The sequence below is a fragment of the Pristiophorus japonicus genome, chromosome 6 (genome assembly GCF_044704955.1).
Source record: "Pristiophorus japonicus isolate sPriJap1 chromosome 6, sPriJap1.hap1, whole genome shotgun sequence".
NCBI lineage: Eukaryota > Metazoa > Chordata > Chondrichthyes > Pristiophoridae > Pristiophorus > Pristiophorus japonicus.
Window position 1 is genome coordinate 13373213 of NC_091982.1, and position 14937 is coordinate 13388149.

A 14937-nucleotide genomic window follows, 5' to 3' on the forward strand; every position below is an offset into this window, starting at 1 on the left:
ACGGAATTAACGCTGAGATTCAATAATACCAACCAGCTGCCCACTGTTCTTTGACGTAAAGATCACATTTGCCGAAACTAACGCCCAGGAGATCGCCCAGCGTCACTTTCACCACCTCGCACACATATCGTCCACAATATCGCTCGCCCAAAACACCGCTCAGAAAAAGTGGAACTGTTCTGAACGAATCACAGCGGTATGGGCGCCATTTTTTAAATCGCAGGTGGCTTCATTCAAAAGGCTGCTTCAACTTCGGGGGAGTTTGGATTGACTCTGGAGTTGTTCTCAGGTGAAGTGACCATCTCAACAGACATATTTTCAGACTCTGGATTATTGGGGGTTTACTGTAAGTGTATTTTAGTGAGGAAATTATTGCTTCTGATCAATCGCTATTATACTTTCATTGCAATGGGGCCAGCCATTTCTCAGCCTGCATCGATTAATACGCAGATGCTGCAGAGTGCAAATGGCTCAATGTGTGATGCACATCATTGTGAGCCCAATTGAAGACGTGCAACTATGAGGAGGAGGTCCAGACCATACACACCCCCACGCCAAGAGATTGAGGCCCTGATAAAAGGGTGTGGAGAATCGGAGGAGCAACACACGCCGGGAGATCGAGGCCCTGATAAAAGGGCGCGGGGAGTCGGAGGAGCAACACACGCCGGGAAATCGAGGCCGGAGGTAAAACAAAGAAGTAAAAAGAAATCAAAGTATGACGTCACAGCCAAGCGGGTTGATTGGTGAGTAGTTTTCCTTTTTTCTTTATCTTTTTTCTTTTTCTTATCAGTAAGAAACCTTTGGCACTGTTGCCAAATTAAGTTAATTTAAGGGTTAAGTCATGGCAGGAGAGCCCAGACCCTCATGCTCCTCCTGTGCTATGTGAGAAATCAGGGACGCTTCCAGTGTCTCTGATTACGATGTGTGCAGGAAGTGTATCCAACTGCAGCTCCTGTCAGACCGCATTGCGGCACTGGAGCTGCGCATGTATTCACTCGGGAACATCTGCGATGCTGAGGATGTCATGAATAGCACATTTAGTGAGTTGGTCACACTGCAGGTAAAGGTTACAAAGGCAGACAGGGAATGGGTGACCATCAGGCAGAGCAGGAGTAGGAAGGTAGTGCAGGGGTCCCCTGCGGTCATCTCCCTCCAAAACAGATATATCGTTTTGGGTACTGTTGGGGGAGATGACTCATCAGTGGAAGGCAGCAGCAGCCAAGTTCATGGCACCATGGGTGGCTCTGCTGCACAGGAGGGCAGGAAAAAGAGTGGGAGAGCTATAGTGTTCGGGGATTCTATTGTAAGGGGAATAGATAGGCATTTCTGTGGCCGCAATCGAGACTCCAGGATGGTATGTTGACTCCCTGGTGCAAGGGTCAAGGATGTCTCGGAGCGGCTACAAGGTATTCTGGAGGGGGAGGGTGAACAGCCTGTTGTCGTGGTGCATAAAGGTACCAACGATGTAGGTAAAAAATGGGATGAGGTCCTACAAGCTGAATTTAGGCAGCTAGGAGTTAAATTAAAATGTAGGACCTCAAAGATAGTAATCTCAGGATTGCGATCAGTGCCATGTGCTAGTCAGAGTAGAAATAGCAGGATAGTTAGGATGAATATGCGGCTTGAGGAATGGTGCAAGAAGGAGGGATTCAAATTCCTGGAACACTGAAACCGGTTCTGGGGGAGGTGGGACCAGTACAAACCGAACGGTCTGCACCTGGGCAGGACTGGAACCGATGTCCTCGGGGGAGTGTTTGCTAGTGCTGTTGGGGAGGGTTTAAACTAAATATGGCAGGGGGATGGGAATCTATGCAGGGAGACAGAGCGAAGTAAAATGGGGGCAGAAGCAAAAGGTAGAAAGGAGATAAGGAAAAGTGGAGGGCAGAGAAATCAAGGGCAAAAATCAAAAAGGGCCACATTACAACATAATTCTAAAAGGACAAAGAGTGTCAAAAAAACAAGCGTGAAGACTCTGTGTCTCTGAATTAATTGCGCAGATAGCTATTAACGAATATGATGTAATTTGGATTACGGAGACATGGCTCCGGGGTGACCAAGGCGGGCAACTCAACATCCAGGGATATTCAATATTCAGGAAGGATAGGCAGAAAGGAAAAGGAGGTGGGGTAGCGTTGCTGGTTAAAGAGGAGATTAACGCAATAGTAAGAAAGGACATTAGCTTGGATGATGTGGAATCTGTATGGGGAGAGCTGCGGAACACCAAAGGGCAGAAACGCTAGTGAGAGTTGTGTACAGACCACCAAACAGTAGTAGTGAGGTTGGGGATGGCATCAAACAGGAAATTAGGGATGTGTGCAATAAGGGTACAGCAGTTCTCATGGGTGACTTTAATCGACATATAGATTGGGCTAAGCAAACTGGTAGCAATATGATGTAGGAGGATTTCCTGGAGTGTATAAGGGATGGTTTTCTAGACCAATATGTCGAGGAACCAACTAGAGAGCTGGCCATCCTAGACTGGGTGTTGTGTAATGAGAGAGGATTCATGAGCAATCTTGTTGTGCGAGGCCCCTTGGGGAAGAGTGACCATAATATGGTAGAATTCTTCATTAAGATGGAGAGTGACACAGTAAACTCAGAGACTAGGGTACTGAACTTAAAGAAAGCTAATTTCGATGGTATGAGATGTGAATTGGCTAGGATGGACTGGCGAATGATACTTAAAGGGTTGCCGGTGGATAGGCAATGGCAGACATTGAATGATCACATGGATGCACTTCAACAATTGTACATCCCTGTCTGGTGTAAAAATAAAACGAGGAAGGTGGCTCAACCGTGGCTAACAAGGGAAATTAGGGATAGTGTTAAATCCAAGGAAGAGACATATAAATTGGCCAGAAAAAGCAACAAACCTGAGGACTGGAAGAAATTTAGAATTCAGCAGAGGACAAAGGGTTTAATTAGGAGGGGGAAAATAGATATGAGAGTAAGCTTGCAGGGAACATAAAAACTGACTGCAAAAGCTTCTATCGCTATGTGAAGAGAAAAAGTTTAGTGAAGACAAATGTAGGTTCCTTGCAGTCAGAATCAGGTGAATATATAATGGGGAACAAAGAAATGGCAGACCAATTGAACAAATACTTTGGTTTTATCTTCCTTAAGGAAGACACAAATAACTTTCCAGAAATACTAGGGGACCGAGAGTCTAGCAAGAAGGAGGAACTGAAGGAAATCCTTATTAGTCAGGAAATTGTGCTGGGAAATTGATGGGATTGAAGGCCGATGAATCCCCAGGGCCTGATAATCTGCATCCCAGAGTACTTAAGAAAGTGGCCCTAGAAATAATGGATGCATTGGTGGTCACTTTCCAACATTCTATAGACTCTGGATCAGTTCCTATGGATTGGAGGGTAACTAATGTAACCCCACTTTTTAAAAAAGGAGAGAGAGAAAACAGAGAATTATAGTGGATATAGCCTGACATCAGTAGTGGGGAAAATGTTGGAATCAATTATTAAAGATGTAATAGCAGCGCATTTGGAAAGCAGTGACAGGATCAGTCCAAGTCAGCATGGATTTATGAAAGAGAAATCATGCTTGACAAATCTTCTAGAATTTTTTGAGGATGTAACTAGTAGAGTGGACAAGGGAGAACCAGTGGATGTGGTATATTTCGACTTTCAAAAGGCTTTTGTCAAGGTCCCACACAAGAGATTAGTGTGCAAAATTAAAGCACATGGTATTGGGGGTAATGTATTGACGTGGATAGAGAACTGGTTGGCAGACAGGAAGCAAAGAGTAGGAATAAACGGGTCCTTTTCAGAATGGCAGGCAGTGACTCGTGGGGTACCGCAAGGTTCAGTGCTGGGACCCCAGCTATTTACAATATACATTAATGATTTAGACGAAGGAATTGAATGTAATATCTCCAAGTTTGCAGATGGCACTAAGCTGGGTGACAGTGTGAGCTGTGAGGAGGATGCTAGGAGGCTGCAGGGTAACTTGGACAGGTTAGGTGAGTCGGCAAATGCATGGCAGATGCAGTATAATGTAGATAAATGTGAGGTTATCCACTTTGGTGGCAAAAACAGGAAGGCAGAATATTATCTAAATGGTGACAGATTAGGAAAAGGGGAGGTGCAAGAGACCTGGGTGTCATGGTACATCAGTCATTGAAAGTTGGCATGCAGGTACAGCAGGCGGTGAAGAAAGCAAATTACATGTTGGCCTTCATAGCGAGAGGATTTGAGTATAAGAGCATGGAGGTCATACTGCAGTTGTACAGGGCCTTGGTGAGACCATCCTTTGAGTATTGTGTTCAGTTTTGGTCTCCTAATCTGAGGAAGGACATTCTTGCTATTGAGGGAGTGCAACGAAGGTTCACCAGACTGATTCCCGGGATAGCAGGACTGACATATGAAGAAAGACTGGATCGACTAGGCTTATATTCACTGGAATTTAGAAGAATGAGAGGGGATCTCATAAAAACAGATAAAACTCTGACGGGATTGAACAGGTTAGATGCAGGAAGAATGTTCCCGATGTTGGGGAAGTCCAGAATCAGGGGCATAGTCTAAGGATAAGGGGTAAGCCATTTAGGACCGAGATGAGGAAAAACTTCTTCACTCAGAGCATTGTGAACCTGTGGAATTCTCTACCACAGAAAGTTGTTGAGTCCAGTTCGTTAGATATATTTAAAATGGAGTTAGATATGGCCCTAAAGGAATCAAGGGGTATGGAGAGAAAGCAGGAATGGGGTACTGAAGTTGCATGATCAGCCATGATCATATTGAATGGTGGTGCAGGCTTGAAGGGCCGAATGGCCTACTCCTGCACCTATTTTCTATGTTTCTATGTACAGGGAAAAGAGATCTTACCTCAATGTGTCCGAGCACACCTGCCTTCGGAGACTGCGCTTACACAAGGTTGTGATCAATGAAATATGTGAGCTCATCAGGCAACATATGCAGCCTGCCATCAGGACATCAGTGTCGGTTGGGGTCAAGGTCACCGCGGCACTGTCGTTCTACGCATCTGGTTCCTTTTGAGCCTCCGCGGTCGAGATTTCCTCTCTGTCTCACCATGCCACGCATCGCTGCATTAGACAGGTCACGGAGGCCCTGTACACACGAAGGATGGACTTTATCAGCATCCCCATGACCACGGAGGCTCAGGGCTGGAGCATTCTGCCACATTGCTAAGTTCCCCAGGGTGCAATACAGTGCACTCACATCGCCATGTGAGCACCTTCTCAGGACCCAGAGCTTTTTCGTAACAGAAAAGGATTTCATGCCCTGAAGGTCCAACTAGTTGTCGACCACAACCAGATCATAATGGCAGTGACTGCCAAATGCCCAGTCAGCTTTGATGAGGCTCAGATCCTGCGTGAGAGTGTTGCATCTGACATGTTTACCAGTCAGCCACAAGGACAATGCTGGATGTTTGGTGATAAATGATATGGCCTAGCCACCTGGCTGATGACCCCACTGCGTGACACCCACACTGACGCCAAGAAGCGATAGAACCAGAGCCACAGAGACACACGCAATGTGGTCCAGAAAACAATAACTGTGTTTCAGCAGCATTTCAGATTCCTGGACCACTCAGGAGGGGAGCTACAATACAACCCTGAGCAAGTAGCTAAATTTGTGGTCGTGTGCTCCATGCTGCACAACCTGGCGATCAGGAGTGGACAAGAAGGGATTGATGCTCCACCTCAGGAGAGAGAGGAAGAGGATGACGAGGGGCTGGACGCTGACCTAGGGCCAGACAATCAGGCTGGCTATGTAACCATGCCCATGACCCCCTCCAGACCGCAGGAAAGGGCCCGTGGTGGCTACATAGCTGCAAGACTCTTACGTGAGGAGCTGATATCTGAACGATTTGCCTGAAAGAGTGTTGATGTGAGTGACAACATTGACACACTGCTATATGTGTGTGTGCAGCTCAGACATCAATGGTGCCCATCAGCTTGGTGCCAGTTAAAGTTTACGTTGATTGAAGTTAAGTTTTATTTAACCCTTTCATGTTAAGGAATCACCAGTGTGTAACGGTCCAGCTATCTGAGACAATGCGCAACAAGGATATGTTCAATAAAAAAAATGTAATACCAACATTGGGCTGAAATCATAAGTATCACGGCCAAAAACACCCCACCCCCGCCCACACCCCACTTTTTCCACCATTGACATCAATCATATGTTCAACATGTCCAGCAACACAGAATACAAAGGCAAAGCAGGAGCGTGGTCCCCTCCCCCCATACATTACAACAAATTGCATACACCCAGATGGAGATATAACACAGCCATCACCTGCAGACATGTACCTCACTTTCCTTCCCCACTCCCCTTCTTCTCCCCATATCTACCCCTTCCCCTCCTTGCTTCACAGCGCCTGGCCGAGGAGCTCCTCAGGCGGTGCCTCATTGGGGGGGGATGAAGGCAGAGTCGGTGGTTGCACGGGTACAGAAGCAGGGGCTGCTGAGGGGGGAACATTCTCTGATCCAGAAGCAGGATCTTGGTCCTGCCTCTCATCTGTCATTCGCAGTAGCAGTGCGGAACCTAGGGGAGGAGTGCCGCGCTCCGGGACCACTGGGAGGCCTGTGCCAGCAGTGTTCCTGGCTATCGCCTCCAGTGCCTCCGCCATCCACGGAACGTACTCGGTCATGGTGGCCAGCTGTCGGGATATGCCCCCCAATGCTTCGAGGAGCTGGTCACCAATGTCTACAGTCCTCCTTGACAACTGTACCATCTCTCCGCTCTCATGTCGCGCACGTGGACCAGACCTGCTGCGTCCACGAAACCTCCGCGGGGTCGGCGCCATCCTAGGGACAAATGGGGTGCCCTGTGGTGAGGTGCTTCGGGCTGGTACCTCCAGAGTGAGGCGGGAATGACCGGAGGAGCACTAGATGGCCTTGGGGTGGAATGGCTTCTGGAGCATGGTGATGCAGATTCCTCGAAGTCCTGTAGAAATAATGCTGGCCTAATGAAAATCATTGCAATGCACCATGTGTTGATGGTCATGAAATGTGATGTCTGTGATGATCTTGATAGTGGTGGTGCTTTTGTCGTGCATATGCTGTGTGTAGCGCTGGACTCACCTTATCTGTAGAGAACAGACCCAGTGGATTGACAGGCGAGAATCGGAGCTCCTCAGCAGATGTAGGATCGCCCAGCGAGTCGGGACCCACGCCCCCATCTTCTGGCTTCTGTGGTCATGCCTGCGGTCGCGCTGCTGGCTGAGCTGCAAAACATAAATGAGGTTATTAGAGGAGAAGTGCGTGCTCGGGTCACAAGGTGATTCCAGCACTACACACAGCACATGCACAACAAAAGCACCACCGCTATCAAGATCATCGCAGACATCACATTTCATGACCATCAACACATGGTGCATTGCAATGATTTTCATTAGGCCAGCATTATTTCTCGGACAATTTTAGAAATCATCTATCACATATGATTCTTCGGATATGAGTGGGTGTGGCATCTATTGACTTTACATCACGCAATGGTATAAGCTTTACTCACGTGGCATCACTTCAGGGCCTTATTGAAAGCCCTTACTTGACAATCCCCCCAAGACCATTCACAACCTTTACGGAGGAGAATGTGTAACGGCTCCAACAATGTGCTTAAGTTCGGCAGGAAGTTCCCAAAATAGTTCAAGAGTCCCAGGAATGATCGCAACTCCGACGTGTTGCCGGGCCTGGGCGCCCGGCAAATCGCCTCAGTTTTTGATTCAATGGGCCGGTTCCCGCCTGCGGCAACCCTCCTGCCCAGGAACTCAACCTCTGGGGCCAAAAACACGCACTTGGCCTTTTTCAGCTACAGGCCTACCCATTCCAATCGGCGTAGCACCTCCTCCAGGTTGCGGCCCGTTATAAGGATGTCGTCTTGGAACACGATCATTCCAGGGATGGACTTGAGCAAGCTTTCCATGTTTCGCTGAAAGATAGCCACTGCCGATCGAATGCCAAACGGACACCTATTGTAAACAAATAATCCTTTGTTTGTCGTGATGGTGGTCAGAAACTTGGATTCTTCAGCCAGTTCCTGAGTCATGTAGGCCGAAGTGAGGTCTAGCTTCGTGAACAGCTTACCACCTGCCAGCGTGGCAAAAAGGTCCTCCGCTCTCGGGAGCGGGTATTGGTCTTGCAGCGACACTCGGTTGATGGTGGCTTTGTAGTCGCCACAAATCCTGACCGAGCCATCTGCTTTAAGGATGGGAACAATGGGACTTGCCCAGTCGCTGAATTCAACGGGCGAAATTATGCCCTCTCTGAGCTGCCTGTCCAGTTCACTTTCAATTTTTTCACGCATCACGTACGGCACCGCTCTGGCTTTGTGGTGCACTGGTTTGGCGTCTGGAGTGATGTGTATCACTACTTTGGTGCCCTTGAACGTTCCGACACCGGGTTGAAAGAGTGACTCGAATTTTTGCAATACCTGCGAGCATGGACTTCGCTCCACGGATGAAATGGCATGCACATCCCCCCATTTCCAATTCATCTCAGCTAGCCAACTCCTCCCCAAGAGCACGGGGCCATTTCCCGGAACAATCCAGAGTGGCAGCCGGTTCTGTGATCCATTATGCGTTACCACCAAGTTTGCACTGCCCAGCACTGGGATGATCTCTTTGGTGTGCGTACATAGCTGCGTCTCAATGCGTTCCAATTTGGGCCTGCTAGCTCTGTGTGGCCATAGTCTCTCAAATTGTTGGGCACTCATGAGGGACTGGCTAGCTCCGGTATCCAGCTCCATGTGCACCGGGATGCCATTCAGTAAGACTTTCATCATCATGGGTGGCATTTTGGTGTATGAGCTGTGGACGTCGGCCACATGAACTCTCTGAATTTCAGCATCCATGGTTGTTCCCCAGGCCTCATCCTGCATTTCAGACCCCTTGTCTGGTTCCTGTATCTCACAGACTAGCCTCGCTACTGCCTTTTTGCACATCCTGTCCAGGTGTCCCTTGACATTACAAATCCTACAGGTGTAAAGTTGGAACCTGCAGATTTTTGTAGTGTGTCTGCTCCCACATCTCCAACATGAGATGAGATTGCTGTTAACAAAAGGACTATTCCCAGGCATTCCTCTCTGATGGCCCTTTTGGCTGTTTCTAAGCCTTCTGATGGGGGGTGTTAATTGTCCCATCACAGGATGTATTGTTCCTCATGATGGTGTGAATTGCCGATCCCCTTTCCATTGTCCCTGTTGCCAGGAGCTTGTTGCTGCCTGGCTGGTGTCGAATTGCCCTTGCCTGCCTGCCTGAATGGTGTCGAATTGCCCTTGCATGCCTGTGGAGTTCTGTGTCATTTTTATAACATGGATTCCCTGGTTCAACGCAACTTTAAAACCAGGGCTGTGTGCGTAGATTAGCTTGGTCTCCTCTTCCCTCGCCTTAAAGATCTGAGCTATCAACGCTACCCCTTCTAAAGTCAAATCCTTAGTCTTTATGAACTTCCTGAAAATGCCGGCATGATTAATGCCCTCGATGAAAAAGTCCCTTAACATCTCCCCCCTGCAGGCATCGGAGAACTTAGAGACTGGCCAAACGCCGCAGTTCTGCCACGAAGTCCGAGATGTTTTGACCCTCTCGACGCCGGTGAGAGTAGAACCGGTGCCGGGCCATGTGTACGCTACTTACCGGCTTGAGATGCTCAATGATCAGCTGGCTGAGCTCTTCAAAGGACATGTCCGCTGACTTTTGGGGTGCGAGCAGGTCTTTCATCAGCACATACGTCTGTGGACCACAGCTGGTCTTCCGCTTGTCAGCCGCTGCCTCTTCCAGCCAGTCCTTTGTGACGAAGCTCTGCTGGAGTCTTTCCACAAAGTCATCTCAGTCCTCACCCACACAGTAGCGTTCCTCTGTGCCACCGGTGGCCATCCTCGTGGTTCGGTGATTTTCGATTCTCGTCGCCAGATGTAGTGTCTCTGCATCTTATTACAAACTCATATGAGGCATGGATATATCAGACATGGTCACTCTGTGACCTTCACTTTATTTCCAGGACTGAAGAGTGTTGATCCTGGGTGGGACCTCCCCTTCTATACCTGGAAGCCCAGGTGAGGAACTCACTCCCTGTGGTCAGGGTGTGCATTACAAGGGTACAGGTACAGTATGCATGAGTTACAGTTACATACTTATAGTCATTCCAAGATGGTGAAATACAAGCTTGGGCCTCAGCTGTTCATAATATACATCAATGATTTGGATGAGGGATCAAATGTAATATATGCAAGTTTGCTGGACGGTAATGCAAGTTGTGGGGAGAATGCAAAGAGGCTTCAAGGGAATATAGACAGACTAAATGAATGGGCAAGAACGTAGCAACTGGAATATGATATGGAGAAATGTGAAGTTATCAACTTTGGTAGGAAAAATTGAAAAGCAGAGTGTTGTTTAAATGGTGAGAGATTGGCAAAAGTTGGTGTTTGGAGGAACCTGGGTGTCATTGTACATGAATCACTGAAAGTTAACATGCAGGTATAGCAAGCAATTAAGAAAGCAAATGGTATGTTGGCCTTTATTACAAGAGGATTAGCGTATGAATAAAGATGTCTTACTGCAATTATATAGGGCCCTGGTGAGACCACACCTGGAGTATTGTGTACAGTTTTGGTCTCCTTACCTAAGGAAGGATATACTTGCCATAGAGGAAGTGCAATGAAGGTTCACCAGACTGATTCCTGGGATGGGGGGATTGTCCTATGAGGAGAGATTGAGTAGACTAGGCCTATATTCTCTAGAGTTTAGAAGAATGAGAGATGAACTCATTGAAACATATAAAATTCTTACAGGGCTTGACAGGGTAAATGCAGGCAGGATGTTTCCTCTGGCTGCGGAGTCTAGAACCAGGGGTCACAGCCTCAGAATAAGTGGTCAGCCATTTAGGACTGAGCTGAGAAGACATTTCTTCACTCAGAGGGTGGTGAATCTTTGGAATTCTCTACCTCAAAGGGCTGTGGAAGCTTAGTTGTTGCATATTTTCAAGGCGGTGATCGATAGATTTTTGGATATTAAGGGAATCAAGGGTTATGGGGATAATGCAGGAAAGTTGTATTAATGTCGAAAATCAGCCATGATCCTATTGAGTGGCAGAGCAAGCTCGAGTGACTGAATGGCCTAGTCCTGCTCCTATTTCTTATGTTCTTATGTAAATGGTATGTTAGCCTTTATTGCAAGGATGTTGGCCTATAAGACTAAGGAAGTCTTGCTGTAGTTATATAGGGCTTTGGTGAGACCACACCTGGAGTACTGTAGGAAGGATAAACTTGCCTTAGAGGTAGTGCAACAAAGGTTCACTAGATTGATTCCTGATATGAGAGGGTTGTCCTATGAGGAGAGATTGAGCAGAATGGGCCTACATTTTCTCTGGAAGATAGAAGAATGAGAAATTATTTCATTGAAATGTACAACATTCTTAGTGGGCTCCACAGTGTAGATGCTGAGAGGTTGTTTCCCCTGGCTGGAGTATTTAGAACTAGAGATAAGGGTCGGCCATTTAGGACTGAGATGAGGAGAAACCTCTTTACTCAGAAGGTTGTGAATCCTTCGAATTCTCTACACCCAGAGGGTTGTGGATGTTCAGTTGATGAATATATTCAAGACTGAGATCAACAGATTTTTGGGCACTAAAGGTATCAAGGGGTATGGGGATCGGAAGGGAAAGTGGAATTGATGTAGAAGTTCAGCCATGATCTTATTAAATGGTTAAGCAGGCTCCAGTGGCCGTATGACCTACTCCTGCTCCTATTTCTTACGTTCTTACAATGCCAAATTCCATACTGGAAATAACAAATGCATGGCCCAGCAATAATGATTAGAGTTGTATGGGATAATCCCATGGCGGAATGTAAAAAAAATTATAAAATGGGAAACCCAACGTGAACTTCGGTTTTAACGGAGGCGGGTTGGGGAGCAATATGTTAATAACGCTGCGTGCCTAAGATTTTATCGATGTTTCAGGTTTAATGCAAGTCGCCCAGATTTCCAAGGACTCTGGAACACCAGCAGTTGAAGGGAGGAGAGGACAGTTGGTTCCATCAGGTAAGTGCCTTTCCAGCACTGCATGTGGGCCAGGAGTGCTTCCCATCTCCCCCCCCCCCCCCCGGCCCCCCGCCACCCCCCACCCCCCAAGCATTTCCCTGCGATCGTACTACCACCCACCCCACCTCCCCACAACCCCCGCGAACTCTCCGGCCCCTCCCGATCTCTCCGGGTGCCTCCTGATCCCGACCACATCCCACGATTTTAATAGCCCCCAGCCCCCCCCCCCCACTGATGTCCACAGCGACCCACGATCTCTCTGGGGCTCCCTCCACCCTGATGTCCACCCCGACCACGATCTTTCCCACTCCTTCTGATCTGCTCCCCTGCTGCGGCCTGGTACCAAAGGCCTGCCTGCCCAACAGCCAGCCAGCCTCTCAATCTGGCTGGCCAAGGCCAGGAAATTAAGTCCAAAAATGGTAATCAGGTCCTGCGGTTTCCCGGCCACTAAATCCCACCTCTCTGTAAATATTGGGGCCAGAGGCTTGGTTTGCTGGAATGGATGCAGTTACAGTGGCAGCATTTCTAATGGGAGCTATATCATCACTTTAAATTTTTGTTTTTAGTTTTTCAGACTGTCACGCCCGTGTTCTATCTCGGAATGGTGACAATTCTTTATTTCATTCCTCTTGCAATTGAACCTCCTTGTATTATTGAAAGTAAAAATCTGGGGCCGAGACCAGCTTTGATGGGGCACCGTGGAGCACCCATGGTAAGTATTTGTCATCTGGTGCGGTACATATAATTAGCATATATGATTAACAATCCCGCCAGCTTTGGGTGGGCAGCTTAGCCACCTGTTCAGAAGTGTTCATTAAAATCAAAAACAGCGAGATCGAGACGGCTTTCTGGCAGGTAAGTAATCCAGGGCATTTTCACCTCGACCTGTCCGACTTCTGCTGGCCAGATAAAGTTAACATCCTCTCCATTGTTTGTGCACTATTTGGGCTTGCTGGACAAAGAAAGTTAAGGGAACTTCTTGCAGTCTACCTTGTTAAAGTCATCTTTGATGTGGGAAATCAAAATATTCACTGATGCATTAAAAGGTTATATAGAGAAAGCTTTAGCTTCCACCAGCCTCGTGCTGTATCTGATCTGCGAGTGATTAATGGGGTAGTGTAGAGGGAATTTCACTCTACGCCTCACTTGTGCTGTATTTGACCGAGAGTGCTTGATGGGATAGCACAGAGATAATTTAATTCTCCATCTAGTCAGTGCTATATGTGGCCTGAGAGATTTTAATGAGACAGTGTAGGAAGAGCTTTAATTGAATAGTGTAGACTGAGCTTTATTCTGCATCAAACCCATGCTGCACCTGATTAATGGGGCAGTGTAGAAGCAAACATATTCTTCATCTAACCCATATTAGGCTGTAGATAGGGCTTTAAACTAAAAAATGGGGGGAGGGATCAGGTGAGGGGAAATGTAGATATCTAAAGAGAAAGGTCAATGCAAGAGAGCAGTGTAGCAATTTGGGTAAAAATAAGCCGAATGTGACAGGAAGGCACAGAGAGTTTAATGGTAGCAGTGCAGGACAGAATAAGGTCAAAGCAGGGAATAATGGTAAAAAACTGAAATTAAAGGCTCTTTATCTGAAAGCACAGAGCATTCGTAACAAGATAGACAAACTTATGGCACAAATGGAGATAAATGGGTTTGATCTAATAGCCATTACAGAGAATTGGTTGCAAGGTGACCACAATTAGGAACTAAGGGCCCAAGTTTCCACATGATTTGCGCCTGATTTTTAGGAGCAACTGGTGGAGAACGGACTATCTTAGAAATCGCAATTCTCCACATTTTTTTTTCTGCAGTTCTAGTCAGGTAGAACAGAATTTTTTCTTCAAAAGGGGGCGTGTTCGGCCACTGACGCCTGATTTCAAAGTTTCCACAGTGAAAACGTACTCCAAACTAACTTAGAATGGAGCAAGTGAAGATTTTTGTAGAACTGTAAAAACCTTGTCTACACATTAAAAAATCAGGCGCAGGTTACAAATTAGGCGTCCAGAACGAGGTGGGGGGGGGAGGGAAGTCATTAAATTCTATAATAGATCCTTATTTATACTTATACAAATATTATACAAATAAATCCAACCTGAATAAACATTTATAAGCAAAGAAAAGATTAAATAAACCATCTTCCTACCTGTGTGAAAGTGCTTCAGCCAGGGAGAATGCTGCAGGCGTTTGTTCCCGCGGGGGGGGAGGAGAAAACCGTTCGATCCCGCGGGGGGGGGGGGGGAGGAGAAAGCCATTCGTTCCCGCGGGGGGGGGGGGGGGAGGAGAAAGCCATTCGTTCCCGCGGGGGGGGGGGGGGAGGAGAAAGCCATTCGTTCCCGCGGGGGGGGGGGGGGAGGAGAAAGCCGTTCATTCCCGCGGGGGGGGGGGGGGGAGGAGAAAGCCATTCGTTCCCGCGGGGAGGGGAGGAGAAAGCCATTCGTTCCCGCGGGGAGGGAGGAGAAAGCCGTTCATTCCCGCGGGGGGAGGGGGGGGGAGGAGAAAGCCATTCGTTCCCGCGGGGAGGGAGGAGAAAGCCGTTCATTCCCTCGGGGGGGGGAGGAGAAAGCCGTTCGTTCCCGCGGGGGGAGGGGGGGGGAGGAGAAAGCCGTTTGTTCCCGCGGGGGGGGGAGGAGAAAGCCATTCGTTCCCTCGGGGGGGGGGAGGAGAAAGCCGTTCGTTCCCGCGGGGGGGGGGAGGAGAAAGCCGTTCGTTCCCGCGGGGGGAGGGGGGGGGAGGAGAAAGCCGTTCGTTCCCGCGGGGGGAGGGGGGGGGAGGAGAAAGCCATTCGTTCCCGCGGGGGGGGGAGGAGAAAGCCATTCGTTCCCGCGGGGGGGGGGAGGAGAAAGCCGTTCCCGACGGCGGGCGGGGAGGGGGAGGGAAACGGCTGCCTCAACTTTCTGAGGCTTCCTGCAGCCTTCTCAG

The 14937-nt window shown here is 48.2% G+C and overlaps 1 protein-coding gene across 1 annotated transcript in view; it reads left to right on the forward strand.

The window, feature by feature from the left end:
• Window positions 1–14937, forward strand: part of gdpd2 (glycerophosphodiester phosphodiesterase domain containing 2) — a 186576-nt gene that overhangs the window by 106920 nt on the left and 64719 nt on the right. The window contains exons 8-9 of the mRNA XM_070881987.1: window positions 11935–12015; window positions 12582–12727. Of these exons, the coding sequence (XP_070738088.1) occupies window positions 11935–12015; window positions 12582–12727 (227 nt within the window). The remainder of the gene's footprint in view (window positions 1–11934; window positions 12016–12581; window positions 12728–14937) is intronic.